Consider the following 20,250-nt stretch of genomic DNA (forward strand, 5'->3'; position numbering starts at 1 on the left):
CTCTCTCTTTCTCTCTCTCTCTGACAAATAAATAAATAAAATCTTTTAAAAAATTATTTAAAAAAAGAAATCTAGCAGAATGATAACATTATAACCCTAAAACATGCAAGTTGGTTTTGTTTTACTACAGTTTTAAGAAATCAGAAACATTAAAATTCAACTTACTTATGAAAAGCAGTGATTCTCTTTAACGTTGACAATACCTGATATGCGTCATCTTCATCAGGTTCTTCACCCTATGAATATTAATTATACATAATATTAAATCTTAATAACCCAAAGTAAAAAACCTTAAGACTACCACACTAGTGATACCACCTTGAAAAGAAAGAATAACTTAACACCACAAATTAGCTTTCTCATTCAATACCTAGATCTGTCCAAATTTAAAGCAATATAGCTGGAGTAATGAGTCAACAGAGTTGTTATCACTGGTATATTATACCCAAGAGAGAAACACTGAATGACATTCTCCCCTCTCCTTTAAAGTAACCTTGACATAAAACTATGAAGACATTTAGTCTTTCACAGTAAAAAAGGCATTAGAACAATAAAGAAAAATACAGTAAAGGACAAGCAAGAGATCATAAAGACAACACCTAGAAAGACATATCAGACCAATAACAATTTGGAAAAAACCTTCCTAATAAAGACTAGATATGCGCTAGTCCTTTCTGGATATCAATTTTCCAATTAAGAGTAACTTAAAGTTTTTGAAAATTTTATAAGTCTTACTGCATGAAACTTATAAATTTTTTAAAACACTATCAAACATACTGTTCTGAACCCCAAGTCTCTCAAAAAATGCTTGTTTCTAAACTTTAATTTTTCTACACAAGTAATTAAACTTAATTAACCCACTGCTTGATTTTAAATTAACTTGTCCTAACCACAATCAAGAGTACAGCCATCACATTTTTAAACTAAGAATGTGATCACTATACATTAACTTATTTGCACAAACCTCCAGTTAAGCAAAATTTAGTAAGCATGGAATGTTACACATACACAAAAAGAAAGCTTAAGAAGTAACTGTTAAACAAGAAAACTGAAAATTACAAAGTTCGTATGATTTTTGCAACATTAATGACAAAAGTGATGTGACAAAAGCTAAATGCATTAATTTGAGAATTATGACATTTTATTTTATGCAAGTCAATTAAACTGTTAAGTACATATTTCCAGAAAGAAGTAAAAAAACCCACTACATATGTATTTGAGTGCCACACTTTAAGTTTCTTTGGAAATAAAACAACACAGGAAACCCCAAAATCAACAGTGGCTATAACAGCAATTTATCAAGGCTTTATATCAAAGATCATTAATTACCTTTCCTTACTAACACCACCAAAACACTAAGAAATAGCCTACTTTTTTAGGCTACATGGCCATAGCCTAGCTCTCCTTTTCTGTTCCATTTACACCCTGTTGCCTAACAGCCTCTAGTTCAGCTAAACCCTGGTAACTTCTGAGATGATTTTTCTTTAAAGTTAAAAAAGGGGTGGGGTAATAGTTTTGCTTTAACCATCTCCAAGTCACAGATTCTTACCACCTTCCCATTTTGGTGGAGGAGTAATAGTAGTATGATGACTCGAAGAACAAAATGTCCAAATATTTTTCAACATACTGCTAGGGACTATCACCAGGAATGGTGACTAATTCAGTTACTGAAGGACAGGGACCCAACTGACAAAATACTTTTAATATATACCTCTTGCAGAAAATCTTCAAGAAGCCGGTTAAATTTATCTGCCAACTCATCTATCAGTTGACTTCTTGAAATATCTACCCTGTTGAAGATTGTGAACTCTTCATTACAGAGTGCATGGTAAGTTTTAGAACATGCTTCCAAAACATCTGTATCTGTGTGCTTCTCTACAATATTCCGGATCTGTCGTAATAAGGCATCCAAATGCTGCAAAATCAAAGTTTTTGTCATTAAAACTAAGGTACGTATTAGAAAAAACTAAGGTACATATGACAGGCACAGAAAGACTACACTACTGTGGTGAAAAGCTTCAAAAATAGTAACTGTACAAGTAAGGCATACATTTTGATGTGTTTTCCTAGCCGTGGTTAATAAATACACTGACCCACCCACACTTATTTCCTCAGCTTTAATGGAAATAACGTTACCTGTCTCATAGGACGTTGGTGAGAATGTTAATACAAAGAGTTGATAATAGTTCCCAGAACATAGTAAAAGTATTCAATGAATATTAACTGCTTTCATTTTATAATTGTTATTATCCAGTTACCTACCCCCAATCTCCATAAATCTCTCAGATATAGTCAAATAATGTCTAGGAATGAGGGCATGGATATGAACATGAATCAAAGGGAAGCCTCATTAATGCCATTCTCTAAATCCAACTTATAAAAAATAAAGAAAATATATAAAATGTAGGTTTCCTTTAACATTAGAAGTTTCAAAAAAATATAAAACAATATGATGGGATGAACTAAACTAGTAGTCTTTCTTCAAGGTGTTTTTATACAGAGAAAACATTGTACCTTTTCTAATCGTCCAGTGGTATATATTTCCAAATCAAAATACTGAGGCAACTGCAACAAGTTAGTCACCTTTTCTGCATCTATAGAGTACTTTGAAATTTAAAGAAAAAAATGTCAAAACATCACAATAATGTTAAGTAAACATTATGATAAAAATCTGTTTCACATTTCCAAACAAAACCTGTAATTTCTTACAAATACTCTTCTATTACACAAACTTACCTTAGCTAATAACTGAGGAAGGGCCACAGCAAAAAGTTCAGTGATTTTTGTCCTGTCATCCAACTGGGTCTTCTTCTCCTTCGCTGTCAGCACCTAAAGCAACACAACAATGCTTTTAAGTATTTATTAAGCCTAATAACACTGTTAGGTGCTCAAGTTTAAGTTAAGACATAGAAAATAAGTAATGAAACTACATTTTAAGTGACGGATACTAAAATTTCTACTATAAAACTTGAAACCCAAGAGTAACAGAGAACAACCTGCACAATATTTTTTAAAGAGCCACTTAAAGTAACAGCAAAAAAAAACTTCGACTAGTTCTAGAGGCAAAATCAATACCCAATTAGACTAACCAACACTACCATTAGACAAATCAAGCAGTAGTTAGGAACAGGAAATGTAGTTTAGGAGCTTATATGGTAATGGGACTGAGTAGCATTTCAGCCGACTCTAAGCTGTGGGCCGTGATCCATGGGTTATGAATTCAACATGAATTCACTCATGATAGCATGAATTCTATCATCAATTAGAAAAAGAAGAAAAAAAGTAGAAAACAAAATAAAATAGAATGTGTCACATACCATAAGTATTGTTTGAAGAACTTTTCAGTTATACACAAATGCACATATATAGATGTATACTATGTGACAATATATTTTTGTGCCTCAATTCAAAAAAGTTTCAAAGGCTGTGGAACTGTTGGTCTACAACACAAATATATGTGAACTTTTGCAGTGATACATTAAAATATAATCCAAGGAAACAGGAATTTCTCCATTTTGATGAATAATATGTTTTTATTCCTAACTTTTTAATTTTTTTAGAGATTTTATTTATTTATTTGACAGAGAGATAGACAGTGTAAGTAGGCAGATTGGCAGTCAGAGGGAAAGGGAGAAGCAGGCTCTCAGCTGAGCAGGGAACCCAACGGGGGGCTCGATCCCAGGACCCTGGGATCATGACCTGAGCCAAAGGCAGCTGCTTAACCGACTGAGCCACCCAGGTGCCCTTAATTCCTAATTTTTATTAAAAGAAAAAGAAAGCAAATCTATAAAGAAACTAAAATGCAAAAATGCACCATTCTAAAACAGTGAGCTATATTTAGTCTTGAGAGCAATCACTTTATCTCCTGTAGTAACTAACAAAGTATCTCATGGAAGGAACTCAAATTTCCCAAACTGCTAATGCTTTAAAATTTACTTCTAACACATACGTATTAGCAAAGATCATCAGAAAAATAAAATGTAAGATTCAAAAATCTGGCTCTATAGTTACATGCAAGAATTTTTTTAAAATCATATCAAAAGGAGAAACACACCTTAGAATAGTGAAACTATACCAACATACCCTTTTTCCTGTCCCTCTTCCCACAGGGGGATGACATTCAGCTGCTTGTCTAATGGTACAAAGCATTATTTCAATCAGAGCACTCTCTTGTCTGTCTGTCAGTGCTGAAAAAAATCAGAAAGAATTAACCTATTTCTTTTCCCTATATGCTACTTATAAGTATTACACAACAATCCTTCTGCCTGTGACAGAATCTGACCTAATGTACTAAAGAAAATCCCATTACTGTATCACAGACAGGATGAGAACTAGGTAAACTTTACTGAACAGTACAAATCTGTGTACCACTGGTCCACAATTTGACCAAAGAAAATATGAACACGGATACCAGAAAAACTTTTTAAAAAATTCAATATTGACAGCAACTACATCTTTCTTCGTAATATTCGTGTATATGAAAACAAAATTATTCACAAAGATTTTCAATTACTTTTTTTTAAAGATTTATTTGAGAGAGAGAGAGAAAATACTCAAGCAGGGGAGGGGCAGAGAGAGAGAGAGGGAGAGGGAAGAATCTCAAGCAGACTCTGTGCCCAGCATGGGGCTCAATCTCATGACCCTGAGAGTCACATGCCCAACCGACTGAGCCACCAGGCACCCCTCAATTACTTTTTAGTATATGTGCTGCCAAAGCACTCTCAATTACTTTTTAGTATTAAAGATAAACAAATGGAATAAGTAAAATCTATTTTTAAAACTGAGTAGACAACAAAATACCATAATGAAACATCCATTTACCTTCTTCTCCACTAAGTGGCTCCTCCAGCAACAAGCTATTCATACATTCCCAGTCTTTCAGTAGCTCGGTAGCACAGTCCCACATGCTATCCACAAGGTATGCTGCATGCTCATGTAACTAAAATTTAAAAAAGAGCAATGTGTTCTTAGACAAATAGTATACTAGCCTTAACTCAAAAGAATGGAAACTTTGTTGGCACTATGTACAAACTCAAACAGAAATCTGTTTTTTGAGGTCAAATGGAAAAAAGCACAAAGAAGAAACTGCCTTAGCTTGCTGAGTATAAGTAAACCCAGTTAGGCAGTATCACTAAACATTTGTCACAATAATCATTACAATAGTTAACGAGAAAATTAATTCTGAAAAGATTATATGCATGTATATGTAGTGCCTATTTGGACTCAATATTATATGAGTTAACCACACTCAGTTATAAAATATACTGTGAATTTAATTTAATGGGAGTGATAATGGTTACTTCAAACATAAAAAAAGTTTACTTATCAATTCAATATATAAGCATATTTCTCTTCATTTTGTGAAGCTTAAAAGGCCCTACAGCTTCCCAACTTGTTTTAGGGGACTATCATTACAATGATACCAAAACATGTCAAAGACATTACGAATAAAAAAATATGTAGGCCAACATCTAACATGAACATAGAGGGAATATCCTCAAAAAACTAGCAAAGTGAAACCAGCAATATATAGAAAGGATAACAGATCATGACTAAGTAGGTTTTATCCTAGGAATTCAAGATTGGTTCAACATTCAAAAAAACCAATCAATTCAAATAATTTTTTTTTTTAAGATTTCATTCATCCATTTGACACAGAGACAGCCAGTGAGAGAGGGAACACAAGCAGGGGGAGTGGGAGAGGAAGAAGCAGGCTCATAGCGGAGGAGCCTGATGTGGGGCTCAATCCCAGAATGCTAGGATCACGCCCTGAGCCGAAGGCAGACGCTTAACAACTGCGCCACCCAGGCGCCCCTAATCAATTCAAATATTAACTTAATGAAGGATAAAATAATCATCTCAATAAAATACTTCTCAGAAAAAGCACTGAACAGAATTCAACATCCAGTCATGATAAAAATCAGCAAAAAGGAACATCCTCAACATAAACAACTACATGTGACCTATAATGAGTAACAATATAGAAACACTGGACGCTTTTCCCCTAAGATCAGGAACAATCCAAAGACGTCCACTCTCACCACTTCTATTTGACATTCTACTGGATGTCCTAATCAGTTCAATAAGGCCAGGGGAAAATGGCATAAATGTAGGAAACGAAAAAGTAAACCAAACGTTATTTGCAAATGACCTGACTGCATTATTATAGAGAATCCCAAGGAACCTATTAAAAACTTACTAAAATAAGTGAATTTATTAGCAAAGTTACAGATGAGAGGTCAATATGCGAAAACCAACTGTATTTCTATATACAGAAAAAATTTTAAAATTTACTTAAAGACCCTAAAACTGATTGAATAATACATAATATGAACACCAAAAATGTATGTTGGATCCTCTCAAATTCTGGTTAACAGACAAATTTTCAACCTGAGAGAAACCTAAAAGAGCTGATGTTAAATGTAAATCCCTATCTACAACAAAAATAATAAAGCAGGTACCGAACACTGAGAACAAAGTGCAAAGTCTGTGTTAAGAGTTTCACATGAAAAATAAAAAAGATTTTTACAAGGATTAGCTCAGTGTTACCTAAGAAATTATTACCCACATTTTTACAAGGAAAATGAGGTTTAGAAAGATTAAGTAACTAAACCAGTTATACAAATAATAAGTAGAAGAGCCCAATTGGTAATCAGGTCTGACTCCAAAATTCATACTCTTAGTACTATACATAAATGCTATTATTTGAACATCTTACTAAAAGAATGTTTTTAATTTTGTGTAATGGGTACAACTCTATTCTATCCAAGATTTACTGTGATATGTGGAAGATTTTAAGATGTACATCATTTCAACCCCTTCTCCAAATTGTTTTGAACGTAAGTATAAAATGAACAACATCAACTAACCTCACTTTCCAGAAAGAAAAAAACCAATGTCTTAACAAGGTTGGCATTTGGACTTTGTCGTCCCCTTCTTTTCATCATTCCGTCGTCCTCTGGATCTCTACGACTGAAGAGCCTATGATCGAGACAAAATAAATTTACTTTTACAACAAAAAAAAACCCCATAATTCTTAAATTTAAAAAACCCGTTTGGATTCCATATTTAAGCTTTTGATAAAAGACAGTAAATGGGACCTGGGTAGGTATTCTCCAACATGATACCCAAGTAAGTAATAGCTATAAACCTTTTTCATTTCATACTTAATGGTACTTCTAAGTCCGCTTAAATTAATTTCTCAAGTTAATGTTATGGAATTATGGATTATTTCCTTTTTTAAAAGATTTTATTTATTTGAGAGCAAGCAAGCAAGAGAGCAGAAGCAGGTGGAGCAACATGCAGAGGGAGAGGGAGAAGCAGGCTCCCCACTGAGCAGGAAGCCCACTGCGGGGCTCAATCCCAGGACCCTGAGACCACAGTCTGAGCCAAAAGCAGGTGCCCAACCAATGAGCCACGCAGGCATCCCTGCATTATTTCTTTTTAAAAAGGTTACTGCATTTTATGCAACCATTTCCTTTTGTAAAAGTGTTACACTAGCCCATACCATTTATGTACATTAATCTATGATAAATATTCATCTCTTTAAAACTGAACAAATATTTTCCTTCTATCCTTCTTGTACAATTATCTCAAAGTCTGAATTTAGTGGCCTCTTTCTATGGATATCATGGTGGTTTTTCCTTATAAATAACAAAGAAGTATCACTGGATAGCAATGAACAGAAAACTGGAGTATGAAAATCTTACATCACGTACTCCCCCCTTGCCAAACAGGCCTTTTAATAAAATCTTACAAAGATATAGTTTAGTCCATGTGGTTCAAATTGTTCTCTTTAAAAGCCATTACATAACATTTGCTGAATGTTTTCTATGGTAAGATATTCACACTGTTATCCGTACTACTTAATCTGAGGTGTTATACCAACATAAAAAGGACTATAGGATTTGGGGGATTGTTATGTCAAACTATATCAAACACTTGAAGCAAAACCTTTTAATAGTTTCTAATAGAGCAATATTTAGAAGCTGACATTGGAGAAAAAATGAAAAATTAGGAAAAGGTCTTAACGTGATGATGTAGTTACGTGTACTTTATGTATTTTATTCGTTAAAAGACCCTTTTTAAAGATTTAACTTGTATAAATCAAGTAAACTGGAGAATTGAAACCTTTAAAGGAAAGAGTAAAATGTAAAAGTTTCTACTTGACCTGTATGAATAATTTTTTAAATGAATCACATATATTTTTAGTATCAATTATAGTACAATTACTGTTATAAAAGTACACTTCAGAAAATAACAAAAACATAGGTTTACTTTTTGTAGAGAAATTCCCCAGCTGCTACTGCTACTGGCCGGTGAGCTGAATAAACCAGATGGTAGACATTTTCACAATCTTCTGCAGTAAGAACTTCTTCACTACTCCTAAAAAAAAAATGAGCAGTAGCAGTTTCAACAACTTAATTTTAAGGATATTGAGTACAACGATCATGCTCATACATTAAAAAATAGTACACTTTTCACTAACTTGTGTTAAAACAAAAAAAAAGAAGAAGAAAAGACCTTATTTGATTATCCATTGTCAGTAAAAGCATGCCCTGACAAAAGAGCTGAATACTTTGTCAACATCTAAGATCAATGGGAGATAAAATTAGAGTGAATACCAGAATATAGAAATATATGTTGAAGAGAAGTAATAACGTGATAAGGATACTAAAGAGAAAACAAGACAAAATAATATAAACTACTGTAAAAAAAATTAAGTGGTGGCATTCTAAGAGCTTAGAGTTAATAATCACAGGAAACACTCTCTATATATTTCATAGTAATATTAATAAGATAATATCTCAACATTAAAATACACTAACAGCCCAATTACTTCACAATGATGAATACTTCATTCACCATGTACTGAACACCATATGAGGAAATGCAAATGGTTTTTTGAAATGATTAAAATTTAAGTGCCAAAGACCTTTAATTACAATCTACCATTGGAAAAATCTTACTAAAATGTAGTGCTCATTTTCCTGATCTTATCTTTAAAGAACAAAATAAACCTAATAAAATCTTCTTAGTAAATAAAAGTCATTATGCCCATCAACCACAGTACCCCAGGGTAAACCTCTGCTTTCAGGGTCTTGGCATCTGGCAGCTCTTTATCCCCTAATATGCTTTTCTCCTGCTGTGAAATAAACAATCTAGGTTTTTAGCACTATATGTAAATTGAGAACCATAGGACCACCACCAGTGAAAAAAGTCTAAAGTACAGTAGATGGTTAGTTGAGGAGCTCAGACCCCTTTTGGTTTTCTGCTGTGCTCAAGGTTTCCAGAAGTCTGATGTCTAAGGAAATATTACTTCTTTTTGAGAGAAACAAAACCAGTATGTTAAAATTCAAGTTTTGAAAGCCTTTTGACTTAAATTACTCTATGTATAATACTGAATTGTTACTGAAAAAAACCACTTGTGTCGTTTTATAATGAAAAGACATATATTGAATAAAATCAGTTAAAGTATAATTAAAGTGCAGTAGTTCACTCATTTTAATTGTTTGACAAGGAATGCTCCTGACAAGTTTCAGCTGTTATTTATTTATAATGGCTGAATCAACATAAATGAGTCTATTATCCTTCATAAAAATATGAGAAGGAAAGATGTCCACAGAGTATTACGGAAGAAGCAGCTACAAAAATACATGTAGAATACTATTACTTTATTTCAGAATTCTTTCAATACTTTCATAACATGTATATATATATTTATAAATTTTTAAGTCCAACTAAAAAAGAAAATGCAATAGTTAAGACTGCTCAAAATAGCTATTATCTTACACATTTAATTCTTCCTCTACTGATAATCCTTTAGGCTATTTAGAAAATTCTATTACAAACAGTGCTATGTTAGAGAATGTGAGCATTTAAAATTTTGAATACAGATACTGCCAAGCTTTTCTCCAAAGAGGTTATACCACTTTATTGTCCCCCATTACAGTGTTTAAGGACCTGTTTTTGCACAGCTTCAACAACACAGTGTACTACCAAACACTTCTGTATCTTTGTCAAGCAACGGGTTAAAAAATTATCTCATTTTAATCTACATGTCTCTTGAGTGTGGCTTTTCATATATTTAAGTTTTGTTTTCTTTCTGTCCATGATCTGGTTCCCTAACTTTTGACCATTATTGGGTTTTGTTTTCTTTCTGTCCATGATCTGGTTCCCTAACTTTTGACCATTATTGGGTTTCCATTCTTTTAATTAATTTATTGAAATTGACTCCTATGATAAAAATATTTTGACCAATCTGTCATTGGTTTTCTGAGTTTATGGTATTTTATCTCATATAAACATTTTTCATTTTTACATAGTTAATTCAATGATTTTATGTCTAGGTTTTATGTCATGTTCAGAGAGATCTTGCTCATTTTACATACAAAATAAAGACGTTTAATCTTCCCCAAGTTTTCATCTAGTACTTTAATGGTTTCATTTACTTGCATTTAAACTTGTCATCCACCTGGAAATTATTTTTGTATAAGGAATGAGATGGGAATCCAATTTAATTTTTCCCAAAACAGAACCTAGCTGTCACAAAACCATTTCTTTCTTTTTTTTTTTAAGATTTTATTTATTTATTTGACAGAAAGAGAGAGAGAGAGAACACACACACAAGCAGGGGGATTGGCAGGCAGAGGGAGAGGGAGAAGCAGGCTCCCCATAGAACAGGGACCCCGACAGTACCCGAGCCAAAGGCAGACGCTCAACCGACTAAGCCACCCAAGCGCCCCAAAAATCATTTATTTTCTTAAAGGAAATGCCACCCTCACCCTATACTAGGTTCCTGCATTCATTTGCATTTGTCTGTATTCTTTACTCTCTGCTACTAATCAGTCTATTCACACACCAGTACCAAAATTTAAAAATTATTACGGTTTTACAATATGACTTAAAATGATACTGGGCAGTGATCACTCATTAATTTTTATCACAATTTCGCTGGCTACTATTCACTGGCTACTATTACATGATGAATTTTCCATAGGAGTGTCAGAAGTAGCATGCTATGTTAAAAAAATGCCCTTTGGAATTATTATTTAGATCATGGTAATAATGTAAATGTCCACTGACAGATGAATAAGTAAATAAAATGTGGTATAAACATACAACGGAATATTACTGAGCCTCAAAAGTAAATGAAATCATGATATATGCTGTAACATGAATGAACTCTGAAGATACCTAAGTGAAATAAGCCAGATAAAAAAGGACAGACACGAGAAGATTCCACTTATGTGAGTTACCTAAAATAGTCAAATTCAGAGATAAAAAGTACAACAGTGGTCACCAGGGGCTAGGCAGGAAGGAAGGAATGGGGAATTAGTGTTTAATGGGTACAAAGGTTTAGTATGGGATGATTACAAATAGTTCTGGATATGGATAATGGTGATGGCTTCACAGCAAGGTGAACATACTAAAGGCTACTAAACTGTACACTTTATGTTTAAAATTGTAAATTTTTATGACTAATATTCCATTGCATATATATATATATATATATATATATATATATATATATATATATATATATATATATACCACATCTTCTCTATCCATTCATCTGTTGATGGGGCACTTACGTTGCTTCTATGTCTTGGCTATGGTAACTAATGTTCCAATAAACACGGGGGTGCATATATCTGTTCAAATTAGTGTTTCCATTGTCTTTGGGTAAATACCTAGAAGTGGAATTACTAGATCCTATGGTATTTCTATTTTCAGTTTTTTGAGGAACTTCCATACTGTTTGCATTTATAAAGAACTCATACAACTCAACATCAAAAATGAAAAAAAATCTGGTTAAAAACTGGGCAGAGGACATTTTTCCAAAGATATACAGATGACCAACAGACAAATGAAAAGATGGTCAACAGCAGTAATCATTAAGGAAATGCAAATCAAAACCACAATGAGATATCACTTCACACCAGTCAGAAAGGCTAGTATCAAAAAGACAAGAACACTGTTGGCTAGAATGTAGGAAAAAAGGAAGCCTCATGCACTGTTACCAAAGGGGAAAAGAATAGGGGAATGGGCATAATGGGTGAAGGAATTAAGAGGTACAAACTTCAGTTATGAAATAAGTCACGAGGATGAAAAGTACATCACAGGGAATATAGTCAGTGATACTGTAATATACATATTGTGGTGAGCATTTCGTAAAGTATATAATTACTGAATCACTATGCTGTACACCTGAAATGAATTTAATATTATTTGCCAACTTACACTTCAATTAAAAATTTAAAAATTTTTCCAAAAAGTTAAAATGGTAAATTTTTTAAAAAGGAAAAAATAAATTGCATCATTACATTTTAACATAATAAAATGTTTTAAATTCAGACTGTTTACAAAGAAATTTCAGTAAATACTAATTTCTAAGAGTGTAACAAGATACAGTAAGCACATTTAATACACTCAAGTGTTTAACTTTATTTCAAGGGCACCTGAGACAGTGAAATGGAATGGAAACTGACCATTAGAATGGGAACACATGAATTCCTAGCTCAGTTAAAATTTTCTACTCTAATGGTTTCTTCTTTCCGTTTTCTCAACCTTACATAAGAAAATTAAACTTCCAGCTGTAAAAATTCCATGACTTAAGTTATTAAAATTTAGAACCAGATAAATTTAAACCACACAGTCTAATGTATTATTTAAGTATCTGGATATTAGTAATATGCAATAAGTACATACTTACTGTAAAACAAGAGTAAGTAATTTTATTGCTTGTACTGCAACATCATATTCTTTGTCAAGGGTCATAGATACAATTCTATCCTAAGAACAAAAAAAAAATTAAGGTATTTTTAAAGTAAAAGTAAGGGAAAAATATTTTCAAACAACAGGTAATTTTTAAATACTTGAAGTAATACTAACCTTGAACCGACTGGTAAAAAGCTCCAGTTTGGAATTAAGCTCTTTGTTATAATAAAGCCCTTGTAGAGCAGTGAGACATTTGAGTCTTACCTCACCTTGCTAAATGAAGCAAGAGGAGAAAATGCATTAAAACTTTGCATAATTTCAACCTGAATATTTAAGACATACACAGTATCTTCTACTTTTGATTTTTAAATATGTTCTACACATTCTTCAAAACTCTCATTTTCAGAAACTCTTATCTTTGATAATGCAAAAATAGGAATCAATGCATGCATTTAATACTAAATACCTTTGGGGTTATTATTTCTGTATGTCAAATGAAAATTTCGTGAAAATCTGTTCAGAGCAATACTATTGTGAAAGACATTAGTAGCATACTTTACAGTTAAGTTTTCCTTTACAGAAAGTAATATTTGTAAAGGATATATGCAAAGAACTTCAAAGCTAGTGAACAGGCAGCCTAAGAGAAAGGTAGAATAATTAAAAAACTATAAAATAAAATAAAAACTGTCAGAGGCCAAGTTGGAATTTATAATCTGGCTAAGATACATGTTTATAAAGAGAGAAGAAAAGTTAGGAATATTTTTAAAAGTATACAGCACTCACATAGTAAGAATAAAGACTCTTCTTACAGCTATAAGAAATGCTTAACCACTACCACCTACATGATTCTAATGTTTGTTTCACTACAAAAAATAATTCAAGACCGAAGTCTAAATCAGTTACCAAGATTTAAAAAATCTAGGGGACTTTATGCGATAGAAACCATGTTTTCATGGAGCAGAGAGAAAAGAATAAAGACATGCCTACAAGAATGTGGTCCCAGGTATAGCTATACACAGGTAACTCATTATGAATGAGAGCTATAGATAGCTATGCCTATGTGTAAACAGATAAACATTCTGTAAGGGCATATCTTACCTTATCATGCATAGTCCAGCCAACATATTTTAAATAACTGTCATTTAGAAAGGCATCACTATACATTTTCATCCAAATGCCAATTTCTTCAATGCAAATAGCTCGAATTTCAGCTATTGCATCACTGAATGGAGGAAGGAAAAATTATGTGTATTAGTGCCACTGTAACATCAGGATTTGTGATTTATCCAAGACATGCCAAATACTTCACACCTAGTATGAACATACCACTATCTTAAATATTACTGTGGATTTAAAAGTAGAACTGAAGCATGACCCCTGAATGTTTACAGACTCCTTGGCAAAGCATAATTCTCATAAGTATTTAAAATTAAATAAAATTACAAACAAAACTGGATCCCCACCTTTTATACCATGCCATATCCCAGCCTCTGCTCACACCTGCTGGGCATGGTGTGTTCAGAAGACAGCAGGCACACTAGTTTGGTTAAAGCATACTTTTCCAGGAGAGAATTAGTTACACATAACATTGAAGCCAAGCTTCATTTCAATTTGAACATCAGACTAAATTATTTTGAATTCACCCTGCAGGTGCTAGTGAGTCATTGAAGGCTTTGGAGCAGAGGAATAACACAATAAAAGAATGTTTTAGGAAAACTTCAATAATCTCTAGGTATGAGAATGATAGAGGAATAGACTAAGATAATGGTGACAACAGAGACAAAAAGGTAAGAATGGACCAAAGGGCATCACAAAGGAAGTAATTCAATAACTCCCAAGTTGAGGAAGTGAGGGAGAAGTTGAATAAAAATGCCACCAACATTTAAAGAATAGATTACAACAGAAATGGTGGTAAAATTACCTATTTCTTTCCTCTACTCATTCAAAAGAGTAAAAGAGAATACTTAAATCTATCCAAATTTTCCCAATAACATCCAAATGGCAGAGTCCGGAACCATCATCTATAGTTTCTACTAAAAGCAATTAAGTATTCTGTACCCTAACTCCTAATCAAAGAAGTAGATTCCATCTGCTGGGCAGCTACAAGACAAGCACGTTATCCCATTTTTCAGAGAGGAAACATCAAGTTCAGAGCAGTTAAATAACTAGAGTATCTCAATCAGTGGAAGAACTTACCTTCTAACACTGATCTTATTCCAATGCTCTTTCTACTACTTTATACTGCCTAAACCACTAAATATCCAAACCTGAATAGAATAAGAATTACGTAGAAAAAATGTTCTGACTTACCGGTATCTATGTACAAACACTCCCTTAAATATTGCATTCATCATATTTTCTATTTCATCTTGATTTTCCTGAAGCTGAAAAGAATACATTATTTCTTTTCAGTTGTAATGGAATACAACCAAAACAACATCTAAAAGTCATTACAAGTACAAATACAGGTTTCTCCAGTGTTTTGGTGATTACATCTAATTTTTAATTCTACTAGACAACAGTAACCACAGAAAAATTAACAGCTGTTGTAGGTCAGGTAGCTAAAGTTCCTTGATACCTGGAATAGTTGACTTGGCTTTTAACGTTTAGCTGCTAGATTAGCCTTTTCTAAGGCTCACAAATTTCCATTATAAAAAGGCACATAAAAAATCTGTTAAGTAAATTAATTACACCACATATAATCTATTATATATGTTCATATCAAAAAAGTATAGTAATATTTCATTATCTTGGTCATTATCATCTGAAAAAGAAAAATAATGTTAACTAGTGCCTGCTCACAGAGCAAAAGAGGTTTAAGTAAAGCAACTTGGTAAAAAGTTATCCTGCTAAATTCTTTTGAAGGAAACAAGCCTCACCTTAAATAATCAAGTAAACATTTCAAAATCTTGGTTTACTTATCTACTCCCAACAAAATTGTTCCAGAGTTTGAGAGGAGAAAAATCTTTCTCACAGTCTAAGTATCAATTAGCTCTTAGATTATGTTCTACACTTTTGTAAAATGTATTTTTTTCTTTTCATGACTATATTCTTGCATTTCCAAATAAGGCTAACAAGAGCTTGCACTTTTTTTTAAAGGATTTTATTTGTTTATTTGAGACGGAGAGATACAGAGAGAGAGAGAGCACGAGCAGGGGGAGAGGCAGAGGGAGAGGGAGAAGCAGACGCCCTGCTGAGCCAGGAGACTGATGTGGGCTCTGTGGGGCTCGATCCCAGGATGCTGGGATCATGACCTGAGCCAAAGGCAGCCGCTTAACCATCTGAGCCACCCAGGCACCCCAAGGGTATACACTTCTTATATTCATTAGCACAGATAAACAATCAAAGGTCCTAGCTGGTCAAAAACTTAACCCAGAGTATCAGTATCTTGTATTTGCACAGGAATTTTAATCTCAAAATCCTTTTAACTATATCCACTCATTCAATGCTCACAATCTTAAATTTATGTCCAAGAATTGGGCCATAATTTCAAGGCCCAAGACATTCATTATGTTTACCTAATAAATCATCTGATGAAATTTAATAACTATAATTAAGAGGTAAAAAGGCCAATTCTTCATTTCAAACTATATGAAAAAGATGAGGAATTTAGGTAGGGGGGCAATATGGACAAGACTTTAAGGCTTCTGCTGAGTCAGGGCATTTTAAAAAGTTATTGACTATCTCAGAAATGACCAACTAAAAATTATAGCTACTACCAACCCCAAATATATCAAAATCAAGTAGTAATTTCTGGATTACCACGGCAAATATTACCTCAAATGCATTACTAACATTTTTGAAACATCAGATTTTGCTTATTAGAAATAAACATAAATATCACCAATATCAGACAGCAAAATATGCTATCACTAATGAAGAAGGAATTTAAATAAAAAACACAACATTGCAAGTAGGGGGTGCCCCAGTCGGATAAGCTTCTTTTTTTTTTTTTTTTCTGTTTATTTTTTATTAATAATGATTTTTTATTATATTATGTTAGTCACCATACAGTACATCCCCGGTTTTCGATGTAAGGCTCGATGATTCATTAGTTGTGTATAACACCCAGTGCACCATGCAATATGTGCCCTCCTTACTACCCATCACCGGTCTATCCCATTCCCCCACCCCCCTCCCCTCTGTAGCCCTCAGTTTGTTTCTCATAGTCCATAGTCTCTCATGTTTCATTCCCCCTTCTGATTACCCCCCCTTTCTTTAAGCTTCTGACTCTTGATTTCGGCTCAGGTCGTGATCTCAGGGTTGGGAGACAGAGCTCCACATCGGACACCGTGCTGGGCATTGAGCCTGCTTAAAATTTTCTCCCCCCAAAAATACAATAAATAAAAGTAAAAAAGATTCTCTCTCTCTCTCCACCTGCCCCTCTCCCTCTAAGAAAAAGATTTTGTTTACTATTATTTAGCATAAGAATAAAAAATATCTCCCTCATTCTAAGTTAAATTTGGTGATCAGTCATGTTAATCAACTGCCTCCTACACTACCAAAAAAAAAAAAAAAAAGGGCAGCAATTGAGACACCTTAAATAGCCTGTAAGTTATTTTTCAAAGTGATGTCACATAAGTGAAACCTGAATTCATCCTGACAACTAGTTCAGGGAAGAAGTTAGGAGAGAGACATTTTCATGGCAGAAATGAATAATACTAAGGCTTAAAACAACTTGTCTGACTGGCCCAGGACCTTACCGAAAGCCTTAACTCTTAACCCTAGTCTACACAAAAAAGAAATATACGCAAAAGGTACTGTTGGCATGGATAGTCAACAAAACTAGACATTTAAACAACTTGAAATATTATTTAAATTTATATCTTTCCAAAAAAATTATCTGATGGATTAGCAACATTATACCATAATTAATGGTCAAAGTTGTACGGATTAACAGCTCAAAAATTCAATACAAAAATTTACCTCTTTCCGCTTCTGTAGCAGGAGTTCTAGCCTCTCATTGGCTCGTTTCCCAATCATTTTATTTCGTTCTGCCTCATACTGTCTTTGTGTATTATCCATATTAATGCTAAGATTTAGCGCCACATTCACCAAAGCTGTCATCAACTTCATAGCTATTTTTAAATGGAAAATTTTGAAATTAGTCTCACAGATGCAAAAATTTACAATTTAATATCAAATTAAGAGAAATTAAAGACAAGATGGGCTGTTCTGCTTCTAATAGAAAAGAAAAATACAGCTGCTACAGATGACAACAATAAACGACAGCTAATGTGTATGGAATACTTACTATGTCAGTTACCTATGTTAAGTATTTTTCATGGTTTATCTCCTAATCCTCCCAACAGCCCTCAAAGTTAAGTATTATCCCCATTTCATTCATTCATTCAAACTGAAGTCCACGGAGATTAAGAAATTTCCCTGAGATTACACAGTTCACATAAGTAGTTAAACCAGTATTCAAAACTAGGTGATCTGACTTCAGACTATGCTCAAATCCCACTATTCTAAAATGTGTCCCCTATAATGATATTTTTCAGAGGTCATAATTCACCTTCTCAGTAAATTTTGGTTCCTCAGGCAGTCACTTAGCCATCTTACTTATCAAAGGGAGAGAAGCCTGAGTGCTTCATATCAAACTATAATATGCAAAAATTAATTTCATCAGTACTTGATTTCCTTTAATTTTACTCTATTACATATCATGATAAAGACAATGGTGAAGTTATGAAGAACAGATCTAGATGAAAAGTCAAAGTACAAAGGAAAATATCACCCAATAAAGTGTGTCTTATTACACTTCCTCCAGATCCCCCCCATCTTTTGTTACTGAACCCTTGCTCCTGAGACAAGACTGTGATTTAAAACTTATTAATTGAAATATCTCACCATTTTATGCCTTTTTAGTTTACTCCAGACTATTTCTCAGATCTGGTTCATTGCATAAGAGAATAACACAAAACTAAATCTCAATTTGTGGCTATTGGGTCTCCTTAAAAAGGATTCTCAACTTTCTCTTTAGAGCTATTTCATTCCCTCAGCAAACCAGTTTGTTATTCTGATCTAAAATTATTCACCTTATGGCATCATACTTCTTTAATTTACTTAGCCACCAAATTCTTAACATTAAATGCTACCTAAGTTCATAGAGCAAGATCACATTCATATTTTGTGACTTCCAATCTAAAAACAAAAATCCTATAGAAAGATTGCCTGCATTTTTTTCTTCCACCTCCTTCCCCCAGATTACCTGCATTGTGTTTTTTGAAAATGGAGGAGTTAGCAAAAGTACAGCTTTAATTCTTTTGGAAAATACTCTAAAGGAAAAAAATATCCCCACACTTAAAGAGAATGAAAAATTTTTATATAAATCAATATATTCTACCATTAAGGCCTATAATACTATAGTAACAATGAATGCCTAGTTGATTTTTTCAAACTCAAACCAAAAAGTACACATTCGGCAATAGTGTATCAACAATTTTACCTTTATCACAAAGGAGAAACCAAAAGATTTTATAAACACCAACACTAAAAACCACTGTTCTAGAATTGTGTGAGGCTTAAAAATATAACTCATTTCAAAAAGCAAAGAGTTTAGCTCAGTCTAAAGTTACTCAGAAACGTTAGAAAAATCAACTTTTGTGGTGTGGTTAAAGAGTAAACATCACCCTGCAGGGACCATCAAACTAGCTCACATCACAGACGAAATAAGGGTCATTAGGACTACATATCCAAAATGACTTAACGGTCTCCCCAAATTTGCTGTCAATATCTTCCCTGATAAAACATCTTTTAAGAATGCAGCACATTCCTATCCACCTCTTTTCCCTTTCTGTGGCATAGTAATCAAATAGGTTTAACACAAGAAAATCACCATATACTAACTATAGTATGTATACCTTCACAGAATCAAAACTGAAAATATCATTGCATTCCCAGTAATTCATGGGGGGAGAAAGGAGAGTGTCCTGTTAGTGGTTACTCTATAAGCAAAATTAATTAATTAGAGTCATTATTATTTCATTTCTTTTAATGAAAACCATTTTCATCTCTAACCTAAGGAAATATGTAAAAAAAATTTCTAAATACTGACCTGCCAGGGTGCTCGTATGTCGAAATGCTCTGACTTGTGAGTCAGACAATCCTGTAAGAAGTGAAATGACCGTATCCATCATGTACTCATCATATATGATACTATATTGACACTGCCGTACTAATACGCCAATGAATTCACAAAAACTGGATTTGAACTTCTTCCACTGAGGACCAGCCATGGTAAGTGGATAGTCTCCACTATCCTAAAACAAAAATTTTGAACAGCAATTTCATTTAAAACACACAACTTGATAAAATTTCACTTGTTTATGAAATACCCTAGGCAGAAACTGAAAAGACTCCTTTACCCCACCTTTTTTCTCCAATAAATCTTCAAAGTAGGTAGAAGTTACTTTTGAACACTTGTGCTCTTTAAGACCAAAACGGATATTCCGAATTCAATTTAACCAATAAAAATATATACCCATTACTCAAAGTTAAAAATAAAAAGCTTCTCTCATCAAAGCA

General features: G+C 33.3%; 1 protein-coding gene across 10 annotated transcripts in view; it reads right to left on the reverse strand.

The window, feature by feature from the left end:
* Positions 1 to 20,250, reverse strand: part of STAG2 (STAG2 cohesin complex component) — a 131,232-nt gene that overhangs the window by 33,779 nt on the left and 77,203 nt on the right. For all 10 annotated transcript variants that reach the window (XM_087859570.1, XM_087859571.1, XM_087859562.1 and 7 more), the window contains 14 exons: positions 19,781 to 19,985; positions 17,647 to 17,798; positions 15,031 to 15,104; positions 13,819 to 13,942; positions 12,895 to 12,993; positions 12,716 to 12,795; positions 8,278 to 8,385; positions 6,870 to 6,981; positions 4,822 to 4,939; positions 4,084 to 4,187; positions 2,737 to 2,829; positions 2,515 to 2,604; positions 1,712 to 1,915; positions 166 to 236 (listed from right to left, as the gene is read on the reverse strand). In XM_087859570.1, coding sequence (XP_087715696.1) covers positions 166 to 236; positions 1,712 to 1,915; positions 2,515 to 2,604; positions 2,737 to 2,829; positions 4,084 to 4,187; positions 4,822 to 4,939; positions 6,870 to 6,981; positions 8,278 to 8,385; positions 12,716 to 12,795; positions 12,895 to 12,993; positions 13,819 to 13,942; positions 15,031 to 15,104; positions 17,647 to 17,798; positions 19,781 to 19,985 — 1,634 coding nt within the window. The remainder of the gene's footprint in view (positions 1 to 165; positions 237 to 1,711; positions 1,916 to 2,514; positions 2,605 to 2,736; positions 2,830 to 4,083; positions 4,188 to 4,821; positions 4,940 to 6,869; positions 6,982 to 8,277; positions 8,386 to 12,715; positions 12,796 to 12,894; positions 12,994 to 13,818; positions 13,943 to 15,030; positions 15,105 to 17,646; positions 17,799 to 19,780; positions 19,986 to 20,250) is intronic.

Source organism: Ursus americanus, chromosome X (genome assembly GCF_024610735.1).
Source record: "Ursus americanus isolate L20-20 chromosome X, mUrsAme1.1.p, whole genome shotgun sequence".
NCBI lineage: Eukaryota > Metazoa > Chordata > Mammalia > Carnivora > Ursidae > Ursus > Ursus americanus.